A 22,038-nucleotide genomic window follows, 5' to 3' on the forward strand; every position below is an offset into this window, starting at 1 on the left:
GAAAGATAGCTTGAAGACACCTGGATGCATCCCCGAGTCCACAAACACTGGCACCTCATTGACTACATCCTAGTGTGCCAGAGAAAATGTCGCGATGTCCGTCATACCCGAGTGAGCCCAGTGCAGAATGTCAAACAGATCACTCGCTTCGTAAGATGCAAACTAAATCTTCATTTTAAGTTTAAACCTAAGAGGGTGGCATCCTAAAGAGAGACTCCAACCAGTCTTCAACAGCTACCATGAGAGACAATTCCAGGCAATTGCAAACAAACTTGGAAGACCATCCTGTAGATTCTTCTCCTACAGTGCTTTGGCAACATATCTTCTGCAGTCTGCAAAAATCCTTAGGGTTCTCCCTCAAAAAAAATAAAGACTGGTTGAATAAAACAACAAGAGAATTGGTTTGATAAAAAACACCAGAGATCCGGAGCTTTGGCAAGAAGAGAACTGCTCACCAGCACACCTCGCCCAGCCATCTTGCCATGTAAGAAAAGCAGCCTTTTGCCTCGCATGTAGTCAACTCCAACAAAAACTTCGAGACATTCAGAACAAGTGGTGGATCAACGTAGCCACAAAAGACACAACGTTGGTGCAGATCTGGGTGATTCCGGAGGATTTACGAAGCTCTTAAAACAGTGTTTGGACCAAAGGCATTTTGCAATTCCTCCTGGACAGGAGCCAGAAAATGGAGGACATAGCCTGGAAAAGGAGGACCTGTCGGTCACCTTTACTCAATGGGCTCCTCAGGGAAGCTCCCAATGGAGGGCACTTTGCAATTCCTCCTCCGGACAGGAGCCAGAAATGGAGGACATAGCCTGGAAAAGGAGGACCTTCGGTCCACCTTGTTACTCAATGGGCGCCTCAGGGAGCTCCCAATGGAGGCATTGTTGCAATTCCCTCCGGGACAGGAGCCAGAAATGGGAGGACATAGCCTGGAAAAGGAGGACCTCTGTCACCTTTTACTCTCAATGGGCTCCTCAGGGAAGCTTCCATGGAGGGCATTTTGCAATTTCCTCCTGGACAGGGCCAGAAATGGAGGACATAGCCTGGAAAAGGAGGACCTTCGGTCACCTTTTACTCGATGGGCTCCTCAGGGAAGCTCCCAATGGAGGGCATTTTGCAATTCCTCCTGGACAGGAGCCAGAAATGGGAGGACATAGCCTGGAAAAGGAGGACCTTCGGTCACCTTTAATCGATGGGTTCCGCAGGGAAGCTCCCAATGGAGGGCATTTTGCAATTCCTCCTGGACAGGAGCCAGAAATGTGAGGACATACCTGGAAACGGAGGACCTTCGGTCACCTTTTACTCGATGGCGCCTCAGGGAAGCTCCCAATGGAGGGCATTTTGCAATTCCTCCCTGAACAGGAGCCAGAAATGGAGGACATAGCCTGGAAAGGAGGACCTTCGGTACACCTTTTACTCTATGGGCTCCTCAGGGAAGACTCCCATGGAGGGCATTTTGGCAATTCCTCCTGACAGGAGCCAGAATGGAGGACATAGCCTGGAAAAGGAGGACCTGTCGTCACCTTTTACACCTTCCCCGATGGGCTCCTCAGGAAGCTCCCAATGGAGGGCACTTTGCAATTCCTCCTGGACAGGAGCCAGAAATGGAGGTACATATGCCGCCTGGAAAGGAGGACCTTCGGTCACCTTTTTACTCGATGGCTCTCAGGAAGCTCCCAATGGAGGGCATTTTGCAATTCCTCCTGACAGGAGCCAGAAATGGAGGACATAGCCTGGATGAAAGGAGGACCTTCGGTCACCTTACTCGATGGCGCTCCTCAGGGAAGCTCCCAATATGGAGGCATTTTGCAATTCCTCCTGGAGAGGCACCCTCTGCCCAAGTGTTCTGTCATGCTCTCTGGAGTACAAGAGGGCGCCTGGGCCCACTAAGGAGGAGTTTTTCCCGAGAAGCCTAGCCTAGGCGCCGCCTTCCTCCTCCTCCTCCTCCTGCTCCTCCTTACAGGCCGCAGATGGCGCCGGGGACCGGTTCCTCTTCAGGGGGCCCTCTTCCCGGCCCTCGGCCTTTCCTCCTGCTCCCCTCTGCCTCGCCCGTCGTCGCCAGCCGCCCTTGGAGGCCGTTCCAGGCGGGCATGGGGTCGCTCTTTTCCCGGCGGCAGCAGCTTCCTCATCAGACGGGGTGATGGAAGAGAGACAGCACCCCTTGGAAACAACAACAGCAACCGCCCCCCTTTCGTTTCTTTCTTTTCGTGCTCTTTTTCTTTTCGTTTTCTTTTCTTTCTTTTCTTTCTTTCTTCTTTCTTTCTCGTCTTTCTCTTCCGTCTTCTTTCTGTCTGCGAAGGCTGCATCCACACTGGGGAAATAACCTCGGTTTGGCAGCGCTTTAACTGTTGTCTGGCTCTTTGCTATGGAATTCTGGGAGTTGGAGTTTGTTGTGGGGCTCCACAACAACCCAACTCCCAGATTCCATAGCAAAGAGTCACCGAAAGAGTTAAAGCGGTATCAAACCGGGTTTTTTCCCAGTGTGGATGTACTGCCATTTGGGAAAGGGCTCCCAGAAGTTGCCTTCTTCCATATTCCCCTGCAAGAGGAAAATGGCCCAATGCCCAGACAGGCCTCCTTCTCCCAGAGTTTGTGCCCCCATTTCAGCCTTCTGACCAGGAGGAATCCCAAATGTCCTCCATTTGGAGCATCAATAAAAGCCCATTGGGAACCAGGTGATCAGAAGTCCTCCTTTTCCAGTATATATCCTCATTTCCAACTCTGTTCAGGAGGCATTCCCAAATGTCCTCCATTTGTGGATGCATCACTGAGGGATCATTGTGTACAGAGTGACCAGTGATCCTCCTTTTCTAGTTTATATCTTCCATTTCCACCTTCTCTCTAGTCGGAATACCAAAATGTCCTCCCTTTGGAGGCGCCCATTGAGTACAGGGTGACCAAAGACCATCCTCCTTTTCCAAGACCTGTCCTCCATTTCAGCCTTCTGTTCCTGGAGGAACTCCAAAATGTCCTCCCTTTGGAGCATTACCGAGAATCGTGGATTGATGTTAATACGAGTGTTTCAAGCTTTTATTTGAGAGTGTTTTCCATTTTTCTTGAATATTCTACAATTTGCGTTGCCTTACCCTCCTTTGCAGTGAGGAAACCTGGTCACTCTGCAGTTTGTGGGTCGGGGTCAGGGTGACCAAACATCCTCCTTTTCCTGGACATGCCCTACATTTCCACTTTCTGTCCAAGAGATATTCCAAAATATTCTCCATTTGGGGTATCAATAAGCATGCATTTACATTTCTAACTGCATTTTCAGCTTTTATTTTGCAATGCCTCACATCTTTCTTGAATGTCCTTCAGTTTGCAGTGCCTTGTCCTTTTGCGACATGTGGTCACCCTGGTTGGAGTGGGAAAATGGCCGCTGTCTTATTTTTAATCTGCATTGGAACAGGGAGTGGTTTGCCTTGGGGCATTCAAGCTGCATCCACACTAGAGAAATAACCTGGTTTGGCACCGCTTCAACTGCCTTGGTTCAAGGCTATGGAATTGTGGGAGTCGGAGTTTGTAGTGGGGTCCGGCTCTGCTCCGCTCTGGGCCCACAACAAACTCCGATTCCCATAATTCCATAGCCTTGAGCCAAGGCAGTTAAAGTGGTGTCAAACTGGGTTATTTCTCTAGTGTGGATGCAGCCTCAGAGGTGCAGCTTCTATTCCAGCCAACCCACCAATTTAACACTTGTTTACGAGGGACCGCTTTTATTGTCCCTTTTGGAATGTTCTGTGTCTCCTCATTGGAAAGATCAGCACCAGTCCATGAACTGCCACTTAGAGGGTATAAGGAGATCATCAGCTGTGAGAGTAAACATCCTACAAAATCCTGGGATTAGTTGTGTTGTGAGGCACCAGCACTCTTTGGTAGAGAAGGCTGAAGACCTTGTAATGCTACAAATCCCAAGATTCCATAGGATGGAACTTCAGCGCTTGGAAGTGTTCAACTGCATCATTTTGACAGTGTAGATCAGTAATTCCCAAACTTTGGTCTTCCAGATGTTCTGGACTTCAACTCTCAGGAGGCCCAGACACCTTGGTCAACAGTCAGGAGTTCTGGGAGCTGAAGTCCAAAACTCCTGGAAGACCAAACTTTGGGAATCACTGGTGTATATTCACCCACAGAGTTGTTAATTTCAGTCCAAAACACACTGCAGAAATAACCCAGTTTGAGACCACTTTAACTGTCCTGGTTCAATGCTAGGGAATTATGAGGACTGTAGTTTTGTAAGATATTTAGCCTTCTCAGTCAGAGAGCTCTGGCGCCACAATAAACTACAGTTCCTTGGATTCTGTAGAACTGAACCAGGGCAGTTAAAGCGGTCTCCATCTGGATTTTTTGTGCTGTGCGTTTGGAACCTTCATTGAAGACGCTTCAGCAAGGAAGAGGTTATGGAGAGCCACTCAGCCAGTGATCCTGGGTTGGAAAATGGGGTATTAAGAGTGTGTTACTGTTTTCATCTAGGGTTTCTTCTTTCCCGTTGAGGGCATAGTTGTTGGCATGGTTCAGAATTTCAGTATTTTCAGTATGCCCAGGATGGTTTATAATGTGTTCTGCTACTGCTGATTTTTCTGGCTGACCCAGTCTGCAGTTTCTCTTGTGTTCCTTGATTTGTGTTTGAACGCTGTGTTTGCTGGTCCCTATGTAGACTTGTCCACAGCTGCATGGTATGCGGTAAACTGCGGCCATTAGAGGGTCTCTCCTGTCCTTCACTGAGCACAGCATTTGCTTGATTTTCTTGATCGGTTTGTAGACCATTTAGAAGTTGTGTTTCCTCAACAGTTTCCCTATTCTTTATGTGACTCCTTTGATGTATGGTAAAAAAAATACCTCCCTTTGGGTGGTTGTTTGTCTTCACTCCTATGGGTTTTTCTGGGTCTGGCAGCCCTTCTGATGTCTGAGCTAGAGTAACCATTAGCCTGTAGAGCCCAGTCTAGGTACTTCAGTTCATCTGCCAAGAAGTGGGGTTCACAGATCCTTTTTGCCCTGTGTAACAATGTTTTTGTTGTGCTACTTTTTTTGTCCTTGGTGATGGTTGGAGTTCTTGTTTAGGTATCTGTCTGTGTGTTTAGGTTTTCTATATACTGTGTAGTCCATAGTCCAAACGTTGGTACGATTTGCAGTTGCCTAGGACATCCAAGTATGGCAATGTTCCTTCCTTTTTCCCCCCACCATGAATTGGATGTTCAGGTGGATGTTGTTCAGATGGTTCAGAAACATAGTCAACAGGAAATAACAAATCCTTAAAGTAAACAAAATTTGGCTACCAGTCCTGAAAAACACCAAAATCAAGACCAAGCCCATGTCAGGGGTCAGGGGGATTTCCCAGCAGAAAATGGATCATTAATTAAATGGACACCCTGAGGCCTTGCCATTCAACAACAAACCAACACAGAGATTAACATGTAAATCAGTTCCTCTCAACCAAGGGTCTATACCCCACTCTCTTCCACGCCAGCAGTCTCTGAAAGTGCCAGCCACAGATGCTGGCGAAACGTCAGGAATAAACTCTTCCAGAACACAGTCACATAGCCTGAAAATCCCACAAAACACTCTGGATTCCGGTTGTGAAAGCCTTCGACTTCACATAAGACAATACTTTTCCTCACTGGGGAAATACAACAGTGACTAGAATCAGAATAAGAATAAATAGTTTCTTTAGTACTTTAATTGGAGCCAAAAAATGTCACAGGTTGTGAGTTTTACATTTCAAAAAAGATGCTACTTGTAAAAGTTGGATGCAATATATCATAATTAATGGAAGGATGGAATACTTTCACGTACAATAAAGTTTTGTAACTGATACTCTTTGAGTTCTGAAATTCTCTTCTGATATTGTTATCATTTGTTATCAAATACTAAATCCTTTTGTCTCCTTTAGAAATGAGAAATACAGTACACAGAAGCGATTCAGCATCATGGCTTACAAGTAATATTATTTGTTTGTTTGTTATTTCTAGGTATCTTTTGTATGATGTAAACCCACCGGAAGGTTTTAACCTTCGTAGAGATGTCTATATCCGAGTTGCCTCTCTTATAAAGACTTTGCTTAAAAGTGAAGCATGGGTATTGGTTTTGCCTCCCTGGGGACGTCTTTATCACTGGCAGAGTCCTGACATCCATCAGGTTCAAATACCTTGGTTTGAATTTTTTGATGTTCCAAGTCTCAATAAAAACATACCTGTCATTGAGTATGAAGAATTTATTTCAGGTAAAATATACTAAAAAAATTAATTATATGTATGAATTTTTGATATAATTTTTTATTTTTAAAATGTACATACAAATGAGAAATGAGAATTATCAACTCAGTAAAAATACTGAGTTATGTAGAATGCCGCAGTAACAGTTACAACTACAGCTGACTCAGGCAGAGGAGAACAAGAATAGCTGCATTTTTGCAATGGAAAAATAAAGTACACTTTTCCAGGACCTGAGCTATCTTGAAGTAGTATCATCCCAGGTCTCGTCGATGTTCATTCAGTTAAGTTGTGTTATTACAGTAAAATGCAGACCATCAGTAAAGTGGAATTGTAATTATAATTGCTAAGTTTCTCACCATGGCCATGCCCTTTTAAATACATATATGTGTGAGTTTGCCCTGTTGGAAGTCACAGCAAAGTCAAAGACTAAGCATTTTAGATAATGCACATTTATACTTGCACAATATTTAATTATAACATTTAAATGTAGTTTTCATCAACTTTTCAGATAATATGACTTCTCATCATAGTATTATTCTTTTTCTGAAAATGCAGTGATCCACACAGAAGCCTCTCGCTCAAGTCCCTTTCCAGTTACTGCCCTGCTAGTTTTTGGAAATACAAAGCTTGGGAAGTAGCTGCAATTGACTACAACTAGTTACGTTGTAGGACTTTCTTTCATATCTAGTGTCTAGATCAAGAGAAGTAATAGTGCCACTTTATTCTGCTCTGGTCAGGCCCCACCTAGAATATTGTCTGGGCACCACAATTCAAAAAGGACATTGAGAAACTGAAGCGTGTCCAAAGGAGGGCGACAAAAATGGTGAAGGGTCTGGAAACCATGCCCTATGAGGAACGACTTAGGGAGCTGGGGATGTTTAGCCTGGAGAAAAGAAGGTTAAGAGGTGATATGATAGCCCTGTTTAAATATTTGAAGGGATGTCATATTGAAGAGGGAGCAAGCTTGTTTTCTGCTGCTCCAGGGAACAGGACCCGGAACAATGGATGCAAGCTACAGGAAAAGAGATTCCACCTGAACATTAGGAGGAACTTCCTGACAGTAAGGGCTGTTCGACAGTGGAATGCACTCCTTCCTCGGAGGGTGATAGAGTCTCCTTCCTTGGAGGTCTTTAAACAGAGGCTGGATGGCCATCTGTCAGGGATGCTTTGATTTGGATTTCCTGCATGGCAGAATGGGGTTGGACTGGATGGCCCTAGTGGTCTCTTCCAACTCTACGATTCTATGATTCTACTATATAAAATGAAATCCATATAATACTGTCTGATATTTGTTTGCTTGTTATCCAGAGGCTGGTGGACCCTTTATTGACCAGGTGTATGTCCTACAAAACTATGCTGAAGGATGGAAAGAAGGGACTTGGGAAGAGAAAATAGATGAAAGACCATGCATTGACCAACTCATGTATTCAACAGACAGACATAAATACTACAGGTAATCTTCTGTGATAATAGTTGTATTAAGATTAGAACTGGGCCTAAAGTGCCTCACTTTTTGGCATACTCAGTGTTCTTTAGTCAGCTAGGGGGAAAGATTTCAATTTCAGCACTGAGGGACTTGTATCTCCAGTGGTTGACAACTAATGCTGCTTTGCACACTTTTCTTTGCACCTCAAAATCTTTAGAGTCCTAATGATGTTTGTACCCTCCTAACAAGATCAGTTAGACTGAATGATTACACTGCCCATTTCTCTGTTAAATAAAAGAAAAGCCAGAATGCACCATAAACAACGATTGAAGCAAACAGTTCAAACAAGGTCCAGTCCTATGATTCTGTCACTGTTATATTTCTTCTCCTGTATGATAGTTAACATCTTTATCTAGTGGAGAGGCCAGTGAGCTTTGAAAGCTAGTATAATATATTTTGCACATTTCGGGTGGCCCAATAAATGTATCAGTTTTCTCTGTTGGCACTTAGGTCAGTGCATCTTAAACTTTTTGGTGTGAAGGTCCAGCAACTTTTTTCCCTAGTGTGCCAGGAACGCATACCATATTTGTGTCTCTGGGCTACGGTTGTTTCTTCCATAGAAGCTCTCTGGGGACTGGGACCAGATGATTCAGGGACTGACTGACACTGGTCCATTGTCCAACACTTTGATTAGCACTATTTAGGTTGTCGGTTTGAATAATAGAATTGTACAGTTGGACGAGACCACGAGGTCAATCTAGTCCAACCCATTGCCATGCAGGCACAGTTAAGTTATGTTTGTTTCACCAGGTTTTTAATGTGTCTTAATTTTGTCTGTTTGTTTTACCTATTTTCTTCCAGCTGATACTCTTGGATTGATATTTTATTGTAACCTATCTTCAGGGTGGTTTACCAAGGATGTTATAGAAATGTTTTATAAATAAAGAAAACATTCCAAATAGAATCCACCCAAAATAGAAGCACATGCCAAGAGCAGAATCCAGTCTTTCACAACAGGCTCTACCTCGGTTTGCAGACATCTCCAACCCTGTGTCACCCCACTAAGGGCAGTGTACCCACGTCCTGGACATTGTTTAGGGGAGGGCTCACCTGGGCAGATAACAGGTGTGATTTGCTCCCTGGAGAGAATGGCAAAATGGAATTGTGTTCCACCCAATGTGTTAAGAATGTTCCTGCTGCTTCTCTTTATGATCATGACATCCTAGTGAGAAATATCCATCCCATGAAGGTCAGTGCCATAAGCATCAGTCATGGAGTACAATGCAGTTTAAATCTAGGCAGCTGTTGGTTCTAAAGCTAATTTTTAATATTTAAATACACCCTTGATTTTCTCACCAGTACATGATACCTCAGTTAATGTTTTGCATGAGAACTGAACACAATTTGTTGTCTAGGAGTTCATCAACAGCTACTTCTGGTTACTTGGCTACCACAGTTGGTTATCGTAGGGAAAGATACACTTTGATATAATTAAAGTCTGCTTTTTCTTGTTCAGCTTCACTTTTTGCATCTTGCAGCTGTTTGTACTGTTTCTTGACTTGTTTGTTTTCTGTCTGTAAACTTCTATGTAGAGTTAGGCTGAATTTATTATGCTAATAGTTGTTAAGTAGTCCTGTGAATTGTCACGTGATACTATTTTTTGATGCCTTCCTCACTCCCTGCCCAGAAATCATCTGTTTATTTAATTTAACAAAATTATGGTCTACCCAGTAAACTTAGGATGGCCTGTAATTCTGTAAAAGAAAGAGATAACTACGCTGTATAGCTGTTCGTTTTAGCTTGTACCTTCATCCCAGTGAATGGTTTTAAGCCCTCATACTAAAATGAGCTATTAGTCACTGGTTGAAAACACACTGCAGAAATAAACCAGTTTGAGACTGCTTTAACTGCCCTGGCTCAGTGCTAGAGAATTTTTGGTATTGTAGCTTTCTGAAACATTTAGCTTTCTCTGTCAGAGAGCTCTGATGCCATAATAAATTACAGTTCCCAGCATTCCCTAGAACTGAGCCAGGGCAGTTAAAACGGTCTCCAACTGGATTATTTCTGCAGTGTGGTTTGGACCACAGTCACATTATTGCCATACAAAGAAAGACTGTTGAAAATCAAATTATTGTTGACAGTCAAATAAAAATATTACTTCTTCTTCTTAAAAAATCATATAGATTTTTTTTTAAAAAAAACCTAGGCACTAACAGTTGAGTGCTTGTTGTTTTTATTTGTAGTTGTTTGCATATACTTAATATTTCAATATCTTCATCTAAATTTGTAGGGGCTGGTTCTGGGGTTATGAAGAAACTCGGGGACTGAATGTAACCTGTTTATCTGTCCAGGGCTCTGCCTCTGTCATAGCACCATTGCTTTTGAACATCTCTGCTCGGTGAGACATGTTGTATTTAATTTTTATCTTGGATGTTATCTTGGATTCCTTTTAATTTATAGAAAGAGAATAAAGTGAGTCTCTTATTCTCTCACACATATGTAGAGAGTTACAAATAATTTAAAGTTTTTTGTGATCTCAGTTTCAAATATTTCACAGAAAGGGGATGCAGGCACAGTTGGCGGTAGGGGGAAGAGCTCTGCTTTTGTCCCCCCCCCCCATTTATTTCATTGTAGAAACATTTTAAACTCTGCAGCGTAAACAGTTTTAATGTAGATATTTTGGTCTCACTTCTGAATTTTATGATGACACTATTCAGACACTTACCATTAGAATATAAAAATCTTACCTCGGGTGTGCCTACAGTTTTATCAAGTTCAAATCATACCACACAGCCTGAGAATCTATCCTAAGCTCTACCATAATTTTAGGACAATTGACTTTCAAATACTAGTTCAAGTATTAATTAAATAAAAATGGACACTCATCAGGGACCATCTGCATTAAATGTAAGTAATATGTTGTCCTCTAGCTGTTTTGGCCTACATCTCTCAGATCACTAGTCATACTGGCTGGAACTATCAGGTATTGCGAGTCTCAACAACAGCAGGAGGGCCATATGTTACCCACTCTTAAGCTGAACTTTATGTTACATTGAAATCAGTAACTATGCCAGTTCTGGACTGGATCAAGTGGGATTCTGCTCATAGGATGCCCCTAGTGGAAAAGGGGAATCCAGTTTTGCCAGTTTTCATTGCAGCCACATTCCCTCAAAAAGCTGCTCTGGCGGGTTGTCTTAGCTTGGCAACAAGTTAGCTTAAAAAGTATATTCAACTAAATAAGAACAGAGTCAGCATAAAATACAAAATAACTGTAAGTGTGAACAAACCAGCAATAAACCAATTGTAGCAGTGGGGTGCACACTTAAAGCAGAGACCTGAAGATATGAGAATGGTTCTTCAAATAGCCTGGGCACAAACCAGCTACGGCTTATCATAGCACTTTAAACTGAACCTGCAATGAATTGCAAGCTAAGATAGTTTGCACAACTTTAGTGTAATGTATTCCCATATATAGATCCTGACAACAATCTGGCTACTTCATTTGAGGTAACAGAACATTACAAACTATTTTAAAGTCAATGAGTTACAATAATCCAGCGTAGATGTTTCCAAGCCATGTTGACAGCAGAGCAGAATCTATATAAGAACTACAAGTGATTTTAATAGTAAAGTGTTGCACAAATCAAACAAAGCAGACCATGAAAGCCTCATCTCCCTCAAAGGGTAAAACAGGCCTTTTACTGTACAGAATCACTCCAGTGAGCAACATTATGCTGATTTAGGCCTGTTACAGACTGCCAAAATAAAGCTGCTTCGGGTCTCTTTGGAGGTATGCTATTTAAATGATGCATGCATCCTAAGAGTCTGAAGGTCACGCCAAAGCCACACTCCATTCCTAAGCACTGGAGTGCAGCTTTGGTGCAGCTTCCGGATTCTTAGGATGCATGCATCATTTAAATAGCATACCTCCAAAGAGACCCGAAGCAGCTTTATTTTGGCAGTCTGTAACAGGCCTTAGTCTTGACTGAGAAGTTAGGAATTCTTTCCATCATCACCTCCATAGACTAAACCTCAGTCAGTCTCGCTGCTTATCTTCATCCACTCCCAGCCAGTCTCCTCAGTTGCTACATCCATTTTCCCATTCATTTCATCACCACCAGGTCTTAGAAAAGTGAGGAATGTAATCTCTGGCAGATTACACTCTGGAGAAGAGATTTAAGCACAATTTTGTGAACCACCTGGGTCATTTTCCTGTTCCAAAGGTCAGCCAGGGCTCAGACAGTACCACCAGTTAGAATAGAGAGAAACCATAGGGTCAGTTCTTTGCCTATCCCTCTCCTGTGAGGCCCATCCTGTCACTTGTCATTGTCACCTTCGATTTATGATGATTTTCTGAACTAGAGACCTCCAAGAGACCCTGTTACTAACAGTATTGCTCAGTTCTTGCAGACTCAGGGTCATAGCATCACTGCAATCCATCAATCCATTTAAGACTGTTTGGCAGTGTACACTCAGCTTTATCAGCCAGCAACTTTATTAGACCAACTGACTCTTTTATCATTTTTGGTAGGTCAGTGATGCTAGACAGAGCTGAAAATCTTCTGCATGACCACTATGGAGGGAAAGACTACTGGAATGTAAGTATTTTAGCAGTCCTTTCCAGGCGATCCACTTATAATTTGTCACTTGGCAAAAATTTCCTCAAGGCTAGCAGTTTTGTAGCCCACTGTATTTTGTATTATGTAGATACTATTTCAGCTTTATGAATCCCTCAGTATAATGCTTAACACGAAGAAACTAGAAAAAAGAGAGTCTGTAATCATGCTTTTTCTGGGTGGCCTCCTTGTATGAAATTGTCCCACCTTACTTGTACCACATTAACTGCATCTATTTCATAAGCATTTATTTTGTAATAAGAATTCCAGAATATTATATTGATTAAACATATTAGATATCTTTAGATTATGTCATGCTGCTAACATTACAGGGGCCACCCAAATGAATGACTGAATTTGAAAGGGAATGTACCACTCTTAACCTGATATCCAAAGAATCTTGTAACTAGGATATATAACAATTTTACAGAAGAGGATAAAAGTGTTAGGAATAATGTGAAAATTGTTTGGGGATTTGATTTAGATGTGCAGATCCCTAATAAGCTTAGATCAGTTTCAGTGACTATAAGTGAAGGGGCATACAAATCTACAGATGGTATTGCAACTCCTCAAAATTGTCTTTATTTAGCAAAAATATTAGCCCCTATACCAGAGAGAGTGTGGAGAACAAGGAACTTTTTGTATGCGTGTGGTTTCATTGCCCTGCCTAGAGTATTCAGTTTTGAAATTTAGCTGTTAATAGAAGTTACCAGAGAAAAGACTGCATGGAGGAATGAGTTACTTTTCTTTTCTTTTCTTTATGAACATAAACAAATGTGTAGGTTTTATGCCTACACATTTTAGACTTAGAATAACATTTAATATCACAAATTTTAATGGTGGTGCAGATGCTGATTGCTCAGATTTGGAAATTTGAGTATTGAGTATCCTGATTTTATGAAGTGCTAGATCTAGCTTTAAATGAGAATTTAATTTTCAAAATCAGGGTTATGAGAGAGGAGGAGAAGAATTTTCTGGAAAGATGGAGTTTTATATGGTATTCCTCTATCTCGCTGGAAATTCTGGAAGAAACTTCTAAAAGAATAAACGGGAAAACACTTTAGAAAGAACATGCTGGTTTTATGCCTCACCTTTTAGACTTGCCTCTTGACTGGTCATTAAAGAAATACAAAGTAAGGTCAAAGATGAAAATGTAAAGGCAGGTCTGGTGCTGAACATAAAGAAAACAATAATGACCACTGAAGAAATACACAAATTCAGTCTAGACAATGAGGAAATTGAAATAGTTAGAAGAATTCCCATATCTGGGATCAAACATTAACCAGAATGAAGACTACAGTAAAAAAATAAGAAAACTAGGAATGGGAAGGGCAACTATGAAAGAACTGGACAAGATACTGAAGAGCAAAGACATACAACTGAACACTAAAGCTAGAATTGTCCAGGCCACTGTATTCCCAATTACCATGTATGGATGTGAGAGCTGGATAGTGAAGGAAGGAGACCAAAAGAAAATCAACTCATTTGAAATGTGGTGCTGCAGAAAAGTACTCAGGATACCATGGTCAGCCAAGAAAACAAACAAATGGGTTCTTGTACAGATCAGACCAGGGCTCTCCTTGGAAGCTAAGATGATCAAGTTGAGTCTATTGTACTTTGGCCATATCATGAGAAGGCACGGATCACTAGAAAAAACAATAATGCTAGGAAAGGTAGAGGGTAGAAGAAAGAGAGGTAGACCACAAACCAGATGGATAGCTCAATCAGGGAGGTTATGAGCAAGGGCTTGCAGGATCTGGGCAAGAATGCAGTGGAGGATAGGGATTCTTGGAGATGTCTCATCCACATGGTCACCATGAGTTGAAGGGCAGCTAACAACAACAGTGATGTATATATACCTGCCACTGTGACTTTGGAATAATCATGTTAATTTTTAAAGTTATTAATAAATACTATTTTAATCTGTGATTGTGTTGTTTAGCCAGTGAGAGTGTGTTCCTCATTGCAGTACCTATCTCTTTCAGTACAGTGGTGCCTCGGGATACGAAATGATCGGGTTACGAAATTTCCGGGATACGAAAAAGATGGATTGGCAAAAACTGTTTCGGGTTACGAAATATTTTTCGGGTTACGAAATTCATTTCGGCGCGAAATTCAAATGCTGCAAAGTGCAGCTATAGGCTTTCCAGTGCTAACAGAAAAGTGTTTCGGGTTACGAAATTTTTGGGTTACGAAAGGAATGGCGGAATGAATTAATTTCGTAACCCGAGGCACCACTGTATTCATAAAGCTATCTATTTTTATATTACTATTTATATAAATGTTAGAGAGAGAGAGATAAAAAACTACTCACAAATCCCCATGTAAGCATGCAGGTTAGCAATTTTGGGGAATTTTAGACACAAAAGTAACATGCAGAGCTCTGAACTAAAGCAATATAATCTCTACATCCTCAGTGTGATTTCTGGCAGACATTGACCATAGAGTTACACTGGCCCATCTAAACATTCCTAGAGAGAATATATTACATAATCAAATCCACAAAAGTCAAAGCCACAGATGTAGAGGGCCAACTGTATTTTATCACATTTCATTAGTGTTATCATTGCTGTTAAATTGTATATTTGCCAAGAGATTTATTCCTGTAATTAATCTAATCTCGTTTGTTGGTGTAACAGACCCCTCTTAAAGATGGCAGGCACTTGTGCTTTATTTATCCCACCGCTGCCACCAAATTTTGTAACAATCTTTCTTCTATATGATGAGGTAGCAAAATTACAAATCTCTAGCCTCAAATATGTAGTTGGTAGCGTGTTCAAAAACTCATCACTTAGGCCAAGCAGATTGAGTGTAAATCAATAAAATAAGTTTATTTTAGAAACAGAACAGAATAAACGATTGTCAATAATAAGCTGTTGTGAACTTGTCTCTTAATAAATTAGTTACAGAGGGTTACAGAAACTTTTATATCCGATGCGACCCTTTTCCTAATCTTTAGGCCTTTCCTTGGTCTAAAAGATCAAATTTACTCGTTTTCACACACTGTCCCCACAGAGACTTCAAGACTATAGCCCTTCTCAGGACTAGTCTTTTCCCAACCTCCCTCAACCAACCCCCTCCGACTTCTAACACTCTCTTCTCCACTGTCTCAGAATCTTTACAGCTCCAGCCGGCCTCTGATTGGTTCAGAGTCTCTGGCTCCTGATTGGCTGACTCAAGATTCCGAGCACCACAGTTGGTATCTTTTCTTCTTTTTTAACAGACTCGTCGAAGTATGGTGTTTGCTAAACATCTCCGTGTGGTGGGGGATTTGTTTAGAAACCAGTACTTAAACTCTACTGATGAGAAGGACAGCACACAGTATGTTGAGGACTGGACAAAAATGAAGGTAAAATAATGTTGAAGATTTATTTCATCAATTGTCTTGTAAGGCTTTACTTTTGTTGTGATTGCTTTTCGTTTAAAGAAAACCATGAAGAAACCACAGCTGTGAAGGAAATGATAAGTCAACTTGAAGGCTCAAACTATTGTGAAGTCGAAGGCTTTCATGGCCGGCATCCATAATTTTTTGTGGGTCTTTCGGGCTATGGGCCCATGTTCTAGAATAGTTTGTTTCTGACATTTCGCCAGCAGAAATCTCTTCTAGAACATGGCCACATTGCCTGAAAGACCCACCAAAAACTCAAACTACTATTCACTGACATTTCTGGGAACCAAAGAGTGACCACCCTAAGATGCTGCATGGACACATTGCTGATCAAAGGAGTTAAAAGTTTTTTCCTGGAAATCCTGTCTCCAAATGTCGCACTGGAAGAAGTAGTTAAGATTGCCATAATATGTAGTGGCTCATCACTGGACCAGATAGCCAGTCTAAATGTGCAGGTACAAAAGTAGCTTGGGCAGTAGCTACTGAATTATAAGGAAAATCTGAAATTTGATAGACTGAGCTTGCACATTTATTGACAACAGTGCAGTGCTCAAATCAGACTCCTATTTTTTACTATCTGTCTGTCTTTTATTCTGTATCCTCCATCCTGCCTTTAAGTCATAAAAAGGTCCAGTTGATTCAGGCCTTTATCCCATTTGCCTATCTGCATGGCTGTACTTTTGAAGTGAACGAAAGTAAGAACACCCTCCGAATACCCAAATCAATTTATTTTTTATTTAAAATAATTTTAGGTCCCAATTTATGTTGCCCTCTCAGTGCAGTTTAAATAATGCAAAAGTAATGAAGCAAAAATTAGTCAGTTTGGTAAGCATGAACACCTGCAGTAATAACAAACATCTACATCAGATGATACTTATATCTCTTACAAGGGCAGCAAAAACAAAGCAAATTGCCAATATATATCAAGAAAAGTTGAAAAAAAAATAATTATCCCATGAACAGATCTGAAACTGGGCACTCTTAGACCACATAAATCTTTTCTTATAACAACTATAAAGTTACTTAGATAGTATTTTAAGAGGGAATTTATAATTGCTGTAGTAACAAGTCCTCTGAAGAACTAAATTATTTTCAAGAATAATTATCTAAGAATTTAAAATGTCATTTAGAAAGATCAATAGGAGGAAAGGAATTTACACATATGATAGGAAATCTAACATAATAGACAATTTGAAGTCTGTTCCACATGCAGTTTTACCACTTCTTTGTCTGTAATCTCCACATAAACTCCAGCGTACATACACTGAAGTAGATTCGTGTGTGTTTCGCTGATGTTATAAATATATTGTCCCAATAGAGAGCATCCATGTAGAATGATATCTTGTGTACAGTGCCCGGGTTCCAAATTTGTATATATTTGTAAACTAAGTTATCTTAATTATGCCTAATTAAAGCTGTTGAGGAGAACTAATTAAATATGCTAATTGACAGTTCACAGTGAATATTGCAAATGGAGAAATTGAGCTTTTGTGCAGAGCTATTTTCTCACTGAATCCATGCCATTTTATTTCAGTTTCAGCATGTTCTTCTGTGCTAGGTAAAGCTGGGCATGGCCATAGGTGGCCCATACCTTGCAGTTCATCTCAGACGGAAAGACTTCATTTGGGGTCACAGAAGTGATGTGCCTAGCATCCAGGGAGCAGTTAAGAAAATCCACAGCCTTTTGAAGTTGCACAAACTTGAGAGAGTTTATGTAGCCACTGATGCCATTGTGGAGGGTATGTAATTTAATATTTTGTATCCCCCCCAATAAAAACCTCTTTAATATTAAGCCAGAACTGTGTCCAAGCCGAGTCTGGAAGAGAGATTGCCATACCTAGTTGCATGTTTCAGTTCCCTTTCACTGCAAAGTAACTGTCCCCATTTCTCCTGCTTCCATTAGGACAGTGGAAGAAGCGATTGTACAGACTGCATATTGCACATCTATGGAGTATGGTATAAATGTCCATGGTCTAGTACTCATGTAGCCTTACACTGTGTTTATTTGCAGCACTACCCCAAAAGCGTTCCCCCGCCCCCGGGTGAAAACATCTCCCCCAAAAGTCTGCCCTTGCTCTTGAAAGCCTCTAGAACTGTGGCTGGTTGGATTTAAATGGGGGCAAAAGTTATCAACCACCATAGTTGTCCCCCCTCCCCAAGCCTAGGACAAGGCATCTTGTGATGATCTAGGCCTTATTTTCATGGTGGACCTGATGTACTGTTGAAACTGGGAGGTCTTGAATTCTATGACCAGAAGTTGTGAAGCATTGTTCCAGTGCACATGGAAGCTGTTCTTCGAGTTGCCCAGCATCACAGTGGCCCACCTAGGAAGCAAGGCCAGAACCTAGGGAGAGTTCCCATCCACCCATCCAAGAATAAAACAGCCAGTGATTGGCATGCAAGGTATACCAGGAATGTCCCAGGCAGATATTAGAATATGACTGTTTGTTCATCTCAGTCCTCCTGCAACAGCTTACAGTCCTTGCACTGGTAGAGCTTCTCACTCATCTGGCTTTAGAGCAAATCCTGGTGTATGAGTTTAACCCTCAGTGTTTCACCAGTTGCCTGTGCAAATTATCTTTTCCTGTTCCCATGCTTGGTCTACTTTGTAAGCAAACCTACAGTTTTTAAGTGACAATAATCTGTAGTAGTCTCCAGAGGGAGTGCAGTTTATGACATTGGACTCACTCTTTTTCCTCATTCTTTCTAACTCTTTTTCTTTAATTATATATGCCCATTTATTCTCTTTTTTTCTCCTTTTCTTTCTCTCCTTTGCTTATTTTTCTCTGTCTTCTCTTATAAAAAGCTCAGATGAATTTTAAAAATGGTGGCTAGGGTAGGGTACAGCCTATCAGTTGAAAACACCATTGATTTACTGTTCTTTTCAGAGACTGAAGAGCTGAAGAAATTGCTTCCACAGATGGTGAGGTTTGAACCTACTTGGGAGGAGGTGGAACACTACAAAGATGGAGGAATAGCAATTATTGACCAATGGATATGTGCACACGCCAGGTAACCATGTTGCTTTTTGTTTGGTTTCTTCTAGAAAGTCTTCATGCATATCTGTATATTTGTCTCCTTGAGGATCACAAGTTATGTGCATTTATGCTGTGACTGCCTTTCATGAAACAGGGATCAGATTTTCACACCTATCACACTGCGGCAATGATGCAATTTGACACTGTTTTAACTGCCGTGGCTCACTGCTATGGAATTCAGGATTTATAGTTTTGTGAGATATTTAGCCGCCTCTGTCAGAGCTCTTATGCCACATCAAACTACAAATTGCAGGATTCCATAGGCGGGTGCCATAATAGTTAAAGTGGTGTCAAACTGCTGTAATTCTACAGTGTGGATACACTGTCATGCTGAATTTGTCACATCTGGCTACAGGTGGGTAGGTGGGCCTTTCACATCAATATACTAATAGTTATATCTGACAGACTTATAAGACAAATCTCTCAAACTTTTGCTAAAGTATTAGGCAATATGCAGTTGGAAAGGCTTCACTTTTTAAATCCACTCCATTGTAATTGTGGAACAGTATGCATGGAACTGTCTACTTGTAGTTTTCTCCTTCAAGACCATTAATTTTAATAATCAGTCTGGTCTTTGAGTCAAAGGAGAGGGATAAACTAACTAAAGTGGGAAAGCATTCTCTAAAGCTTCATCCACAAATGGATCACCATACTGAGATCAGTGTGAGTGCAACTGTACAAAGCTTTCTGCTGTCTCCAGCCTAGCATGTCAGCACAAATCTCATATATTAAATAAACTTACTAGATCTAGAAAGAATACCTTTAAAATTTCAGCATTACAAAGTGTTGCTATGCTTAGTTTTTTGTAGTTTTGGTGGGGGGGATATGTGGCATGCTCAAGAAGAGTTTGTTTCTGACATTTCGCCAGCATCTGTGGCTAGCATTCTCTGAAGATGCCAGCCACAGATGCAGGTAAAACGTCAGAAACTAACTCTGCTAGAACATGGCCACATAGCCTGAAAAACCCACAAAAAACTATGGATGCTGGCCATGAAAGCCTTCAACTTCACATGTTGCTATGCTGAGTACAGATGAGAACAAGATAAAAAGATTCTAATAGAGTGAAAGTAACCCAATTGTCCTATCTAAGGATTGTAAAATCAAATTTCTCTGGCAAAATAGTGTAGAGAGAGGAATTCTACAAATGATATGAAGTAGTAATACTGGTTTGCATGAAACTTGTACTGGTCTTGTGGCCATCTGCATGCATAGATAGTTGGTGTTAACATTTATGCAGAACATTTGGGTTTCATATCATATATGTCTTAGAATCTGTTCAAATCTTCCCCTACTTTTTTTTTTCTGTATTTCAGATACTTTATAGGCACCTCAGTCTCAACATTCTCCTTCCGCATTCATGAGGAAAGGGAGATTCTAGGTTTTGACCCCAAAACAACTTACAACAGATTTTGTGGAGATGAAGAGAAAACCTGCGAACAGCCAACTCACTGGAAGATTGTATATTAAAATATCTTACCCTCTGGGACTGCAGTCTTTGGGCTCACCAAAGCAGTGATACAATCATGGGTGTGCATGTTGTTTTTAATGCTAGTTTGCTTTTCATTTCTGATGTTAAGCACAAATGAATGGTAACAGATTCCTTCTTCACCCAGACACAGTTAGTTCAGTATGTTATTACTACTGACAGGTTTTCTGAGAAAATGCCAAATGCCTTCCTTTTTTAATTTGACCGGAAACATATTATCAGTTTCTATATTCCTCTTCAGATCAAGAGAAAGTCTGCTCTTGTTTGCGGTTTGTTTTGTATGTTTACAAGATTTTTTTTTTACTTGTAATCCTGATTTTGTGAGGTCTTGTTTACAAAGTTTCCAGATATTCATGAAGTCATTATACAGGGTGATTCAAAAAGAATGGTGCAAAAACAAATAAGGACAACTTTACTTTTGAACCATTTTTAAAAATCACATGCTATTTTATTTCTGACAGTCAAGATAAGTGTTATCATAGAGCAACCAATTTAGTAACAGATCAACCATAGTAGCCTTCAAAGTAGCTTTCCTGATCAAGGTGGTTGTGTGGGGAAGCTTACATGTCTAGACTGTGTAATATTCTGCTCATTTGCATAATCTTTTTCATAACATTGCTAGCTAAAAATCTATTGGTTTATTTTTGTTCACACTTTCCAAAGGTTGGCTGCTGTAACCAAAAATAGATTTACGAGCTGATTATGAATAAAAAGGGTTCTTTTTTTTAATTGCAAGTTTCCTAGTACAACGTATACTGTGTAAGCACATTTCTGCTTCTTGGCCAGTAGTTTACCAAAACAATGTCTGTGCTTGTCATATCTGAAACACTTAAGTTGTTCTGTTCTGCATTTCCCAGGAATCCTGACGTTCTTTCTAACTGAGCAGCAAAAAGATATGAAAAAGACATTCTGCTCTTTTGTCATTGTTACCATCACTCTCAACAGTGGGATGATGGAGAGAAAGCAAAATTTTCATCCCTTGGATGATTAAAGAAAAGTCTGGATACTTTTGCTATAAAGTCAACAGTGTATTTTTTTTCTAGTTGTGTCTCTGTCTTTGCCTTCTTGTCTCTATGCCTTGGAGACTGTGTCTTTTCTGCAAGCATGCTTATTATAGCAAGTTAGCAACTTTTGGATAGTCGTGATCTGTATCTTCTTTCTTAGAGGGACAGTTTCCTTATCAAATCCTATAAGCATAGTCTCTTTCACCAGGCAGGCAGGCAGGCAGAAAAGACAAGGCCAGTGAGAAAAGCTAGCTACATCTGATAGCAGACTCAAGTCACTTCGCTTCATTAAGTCGAAGGCCATTGCACCATTGACCATGAGGTTGCTTGAAATATACCAGGTGTTTGGCAGCTGGTTTAGTTACAAGACTGGACTGGTATCAAGATTGGTGCTGCCAGCATTATCACCCCCGCCACCTGCAAGTTTCCAAACTACTTAAATTAATACTGAAATGTTATTGAGCATGTTCCATTAAATTGTTCAGAATAGTTAAAAGTGAAAAAACTCTAGAAGAATCTCTCCAAATGGTGGCAAGTACAATTCTCAGAGTACTTTCAAGCAGTTGTAATGAATTTATCCGTAGTGCAGTCCCACTTGCAATAATGTATATAGTCCTTGTCACTGCGCTTCAAAAGAGGCTGTACAGCAAATGAAGGTGCAGAAAAAAGCCAGCCAAAATTGTTTGGGATGATTTTAGATTAGAAGGAAACCATATAACAACATTGAGGTCCATAAAATTATGTGTGATGTACAGAGAGTGGAGAAGCTTTTCTTGTATTTAGGGTTTGGGACAGCTCGGTTTTTTTATAGGGAAAGCCCCTTATTTAGGGACCAAAGAAACTACCCCGTGTCCATGTTATACAGGATGCACAG

The 22,038-nt window shown here is 40.8% G+C and overlaps 1 protein-coding gene across 2 annotated transcripts; it reads left to right on the forward strand.

Moving 5' to 3' along the window:
* Window positions 1-454: 454 nt before the first annotated feature.
* POFUT2 (protein O-fucosyltransferase 2) lies at window positions 455-21,171 on the forward strand. Of its 2 annotated transcripts, none has more exons than XM_042471486.1 (9): window positions 455-484; window positions 5,964-6,214; window positions 7,515-7,659; window positions 9,923-10,030; window positions 12,164-12,230; window positions 15,472-15,597; window positions 17,195-17,375; window positions 18,525-18,648; window positions 19,988-21,171. In XM_042471486.1, coding segments are annotated over exons 1-9 (1,158 nt in total). In that variant the 5' UTR covers window positions 455-482; the 3' UTR covers window positions 20,142-21,171. The 2 variants fall into 2 exon arrangements, with proteins under 2 accessions (XP_042327420.1, XP_042327410.1); XM_042471476.1 differs by lacking the exon at window positions 455-484 and adding an exon at window positions 2,610-2,678.
* The last annotated feature ends 867 nt before the right edge of the window (window positions 21,172-22,038 follow it).

This window comes from Sceloporus undulatus, chromosome 1 (assembly GCF_019175285.1).
Source record: "Sceloporus undulatus isolate JIND9_A2432 ecotype Alabama chromosome 1, SceUnd_v1.1, whole genome shotgun sequence".
NCBI classification, from domain to species: Eukaryota; Metazoa; Chordata; class Lepidosauria; order Squamata; family Phrynosomatidae; genus Sceloporus; species Sceloporus undulatus.

Bases quoted from the DNA above. Each gene is read 5' to 3' on its own strand.
- POFUT2 (XM_042471476.1), top strand. From the start codon at position 2,635: ATGTCCTCCATTTGGAGCATCAATAAAAGCCCATTGGGAACCAG. The intron at 2,679-5,963 runs GTGATCAGAAGT...TGTTATTTCTAG, and splicing joins AAAAGCCCATTGGGAACCAG to GTATCTTTTGTATGATGTAA. The intron at 6,215-7,514 runs GTAAAATATACT...CTTGTTATCCAG, and splicing joins GTATGAAGAATTTATTTCAG to AGGCTGGTGGACCCTTTATT.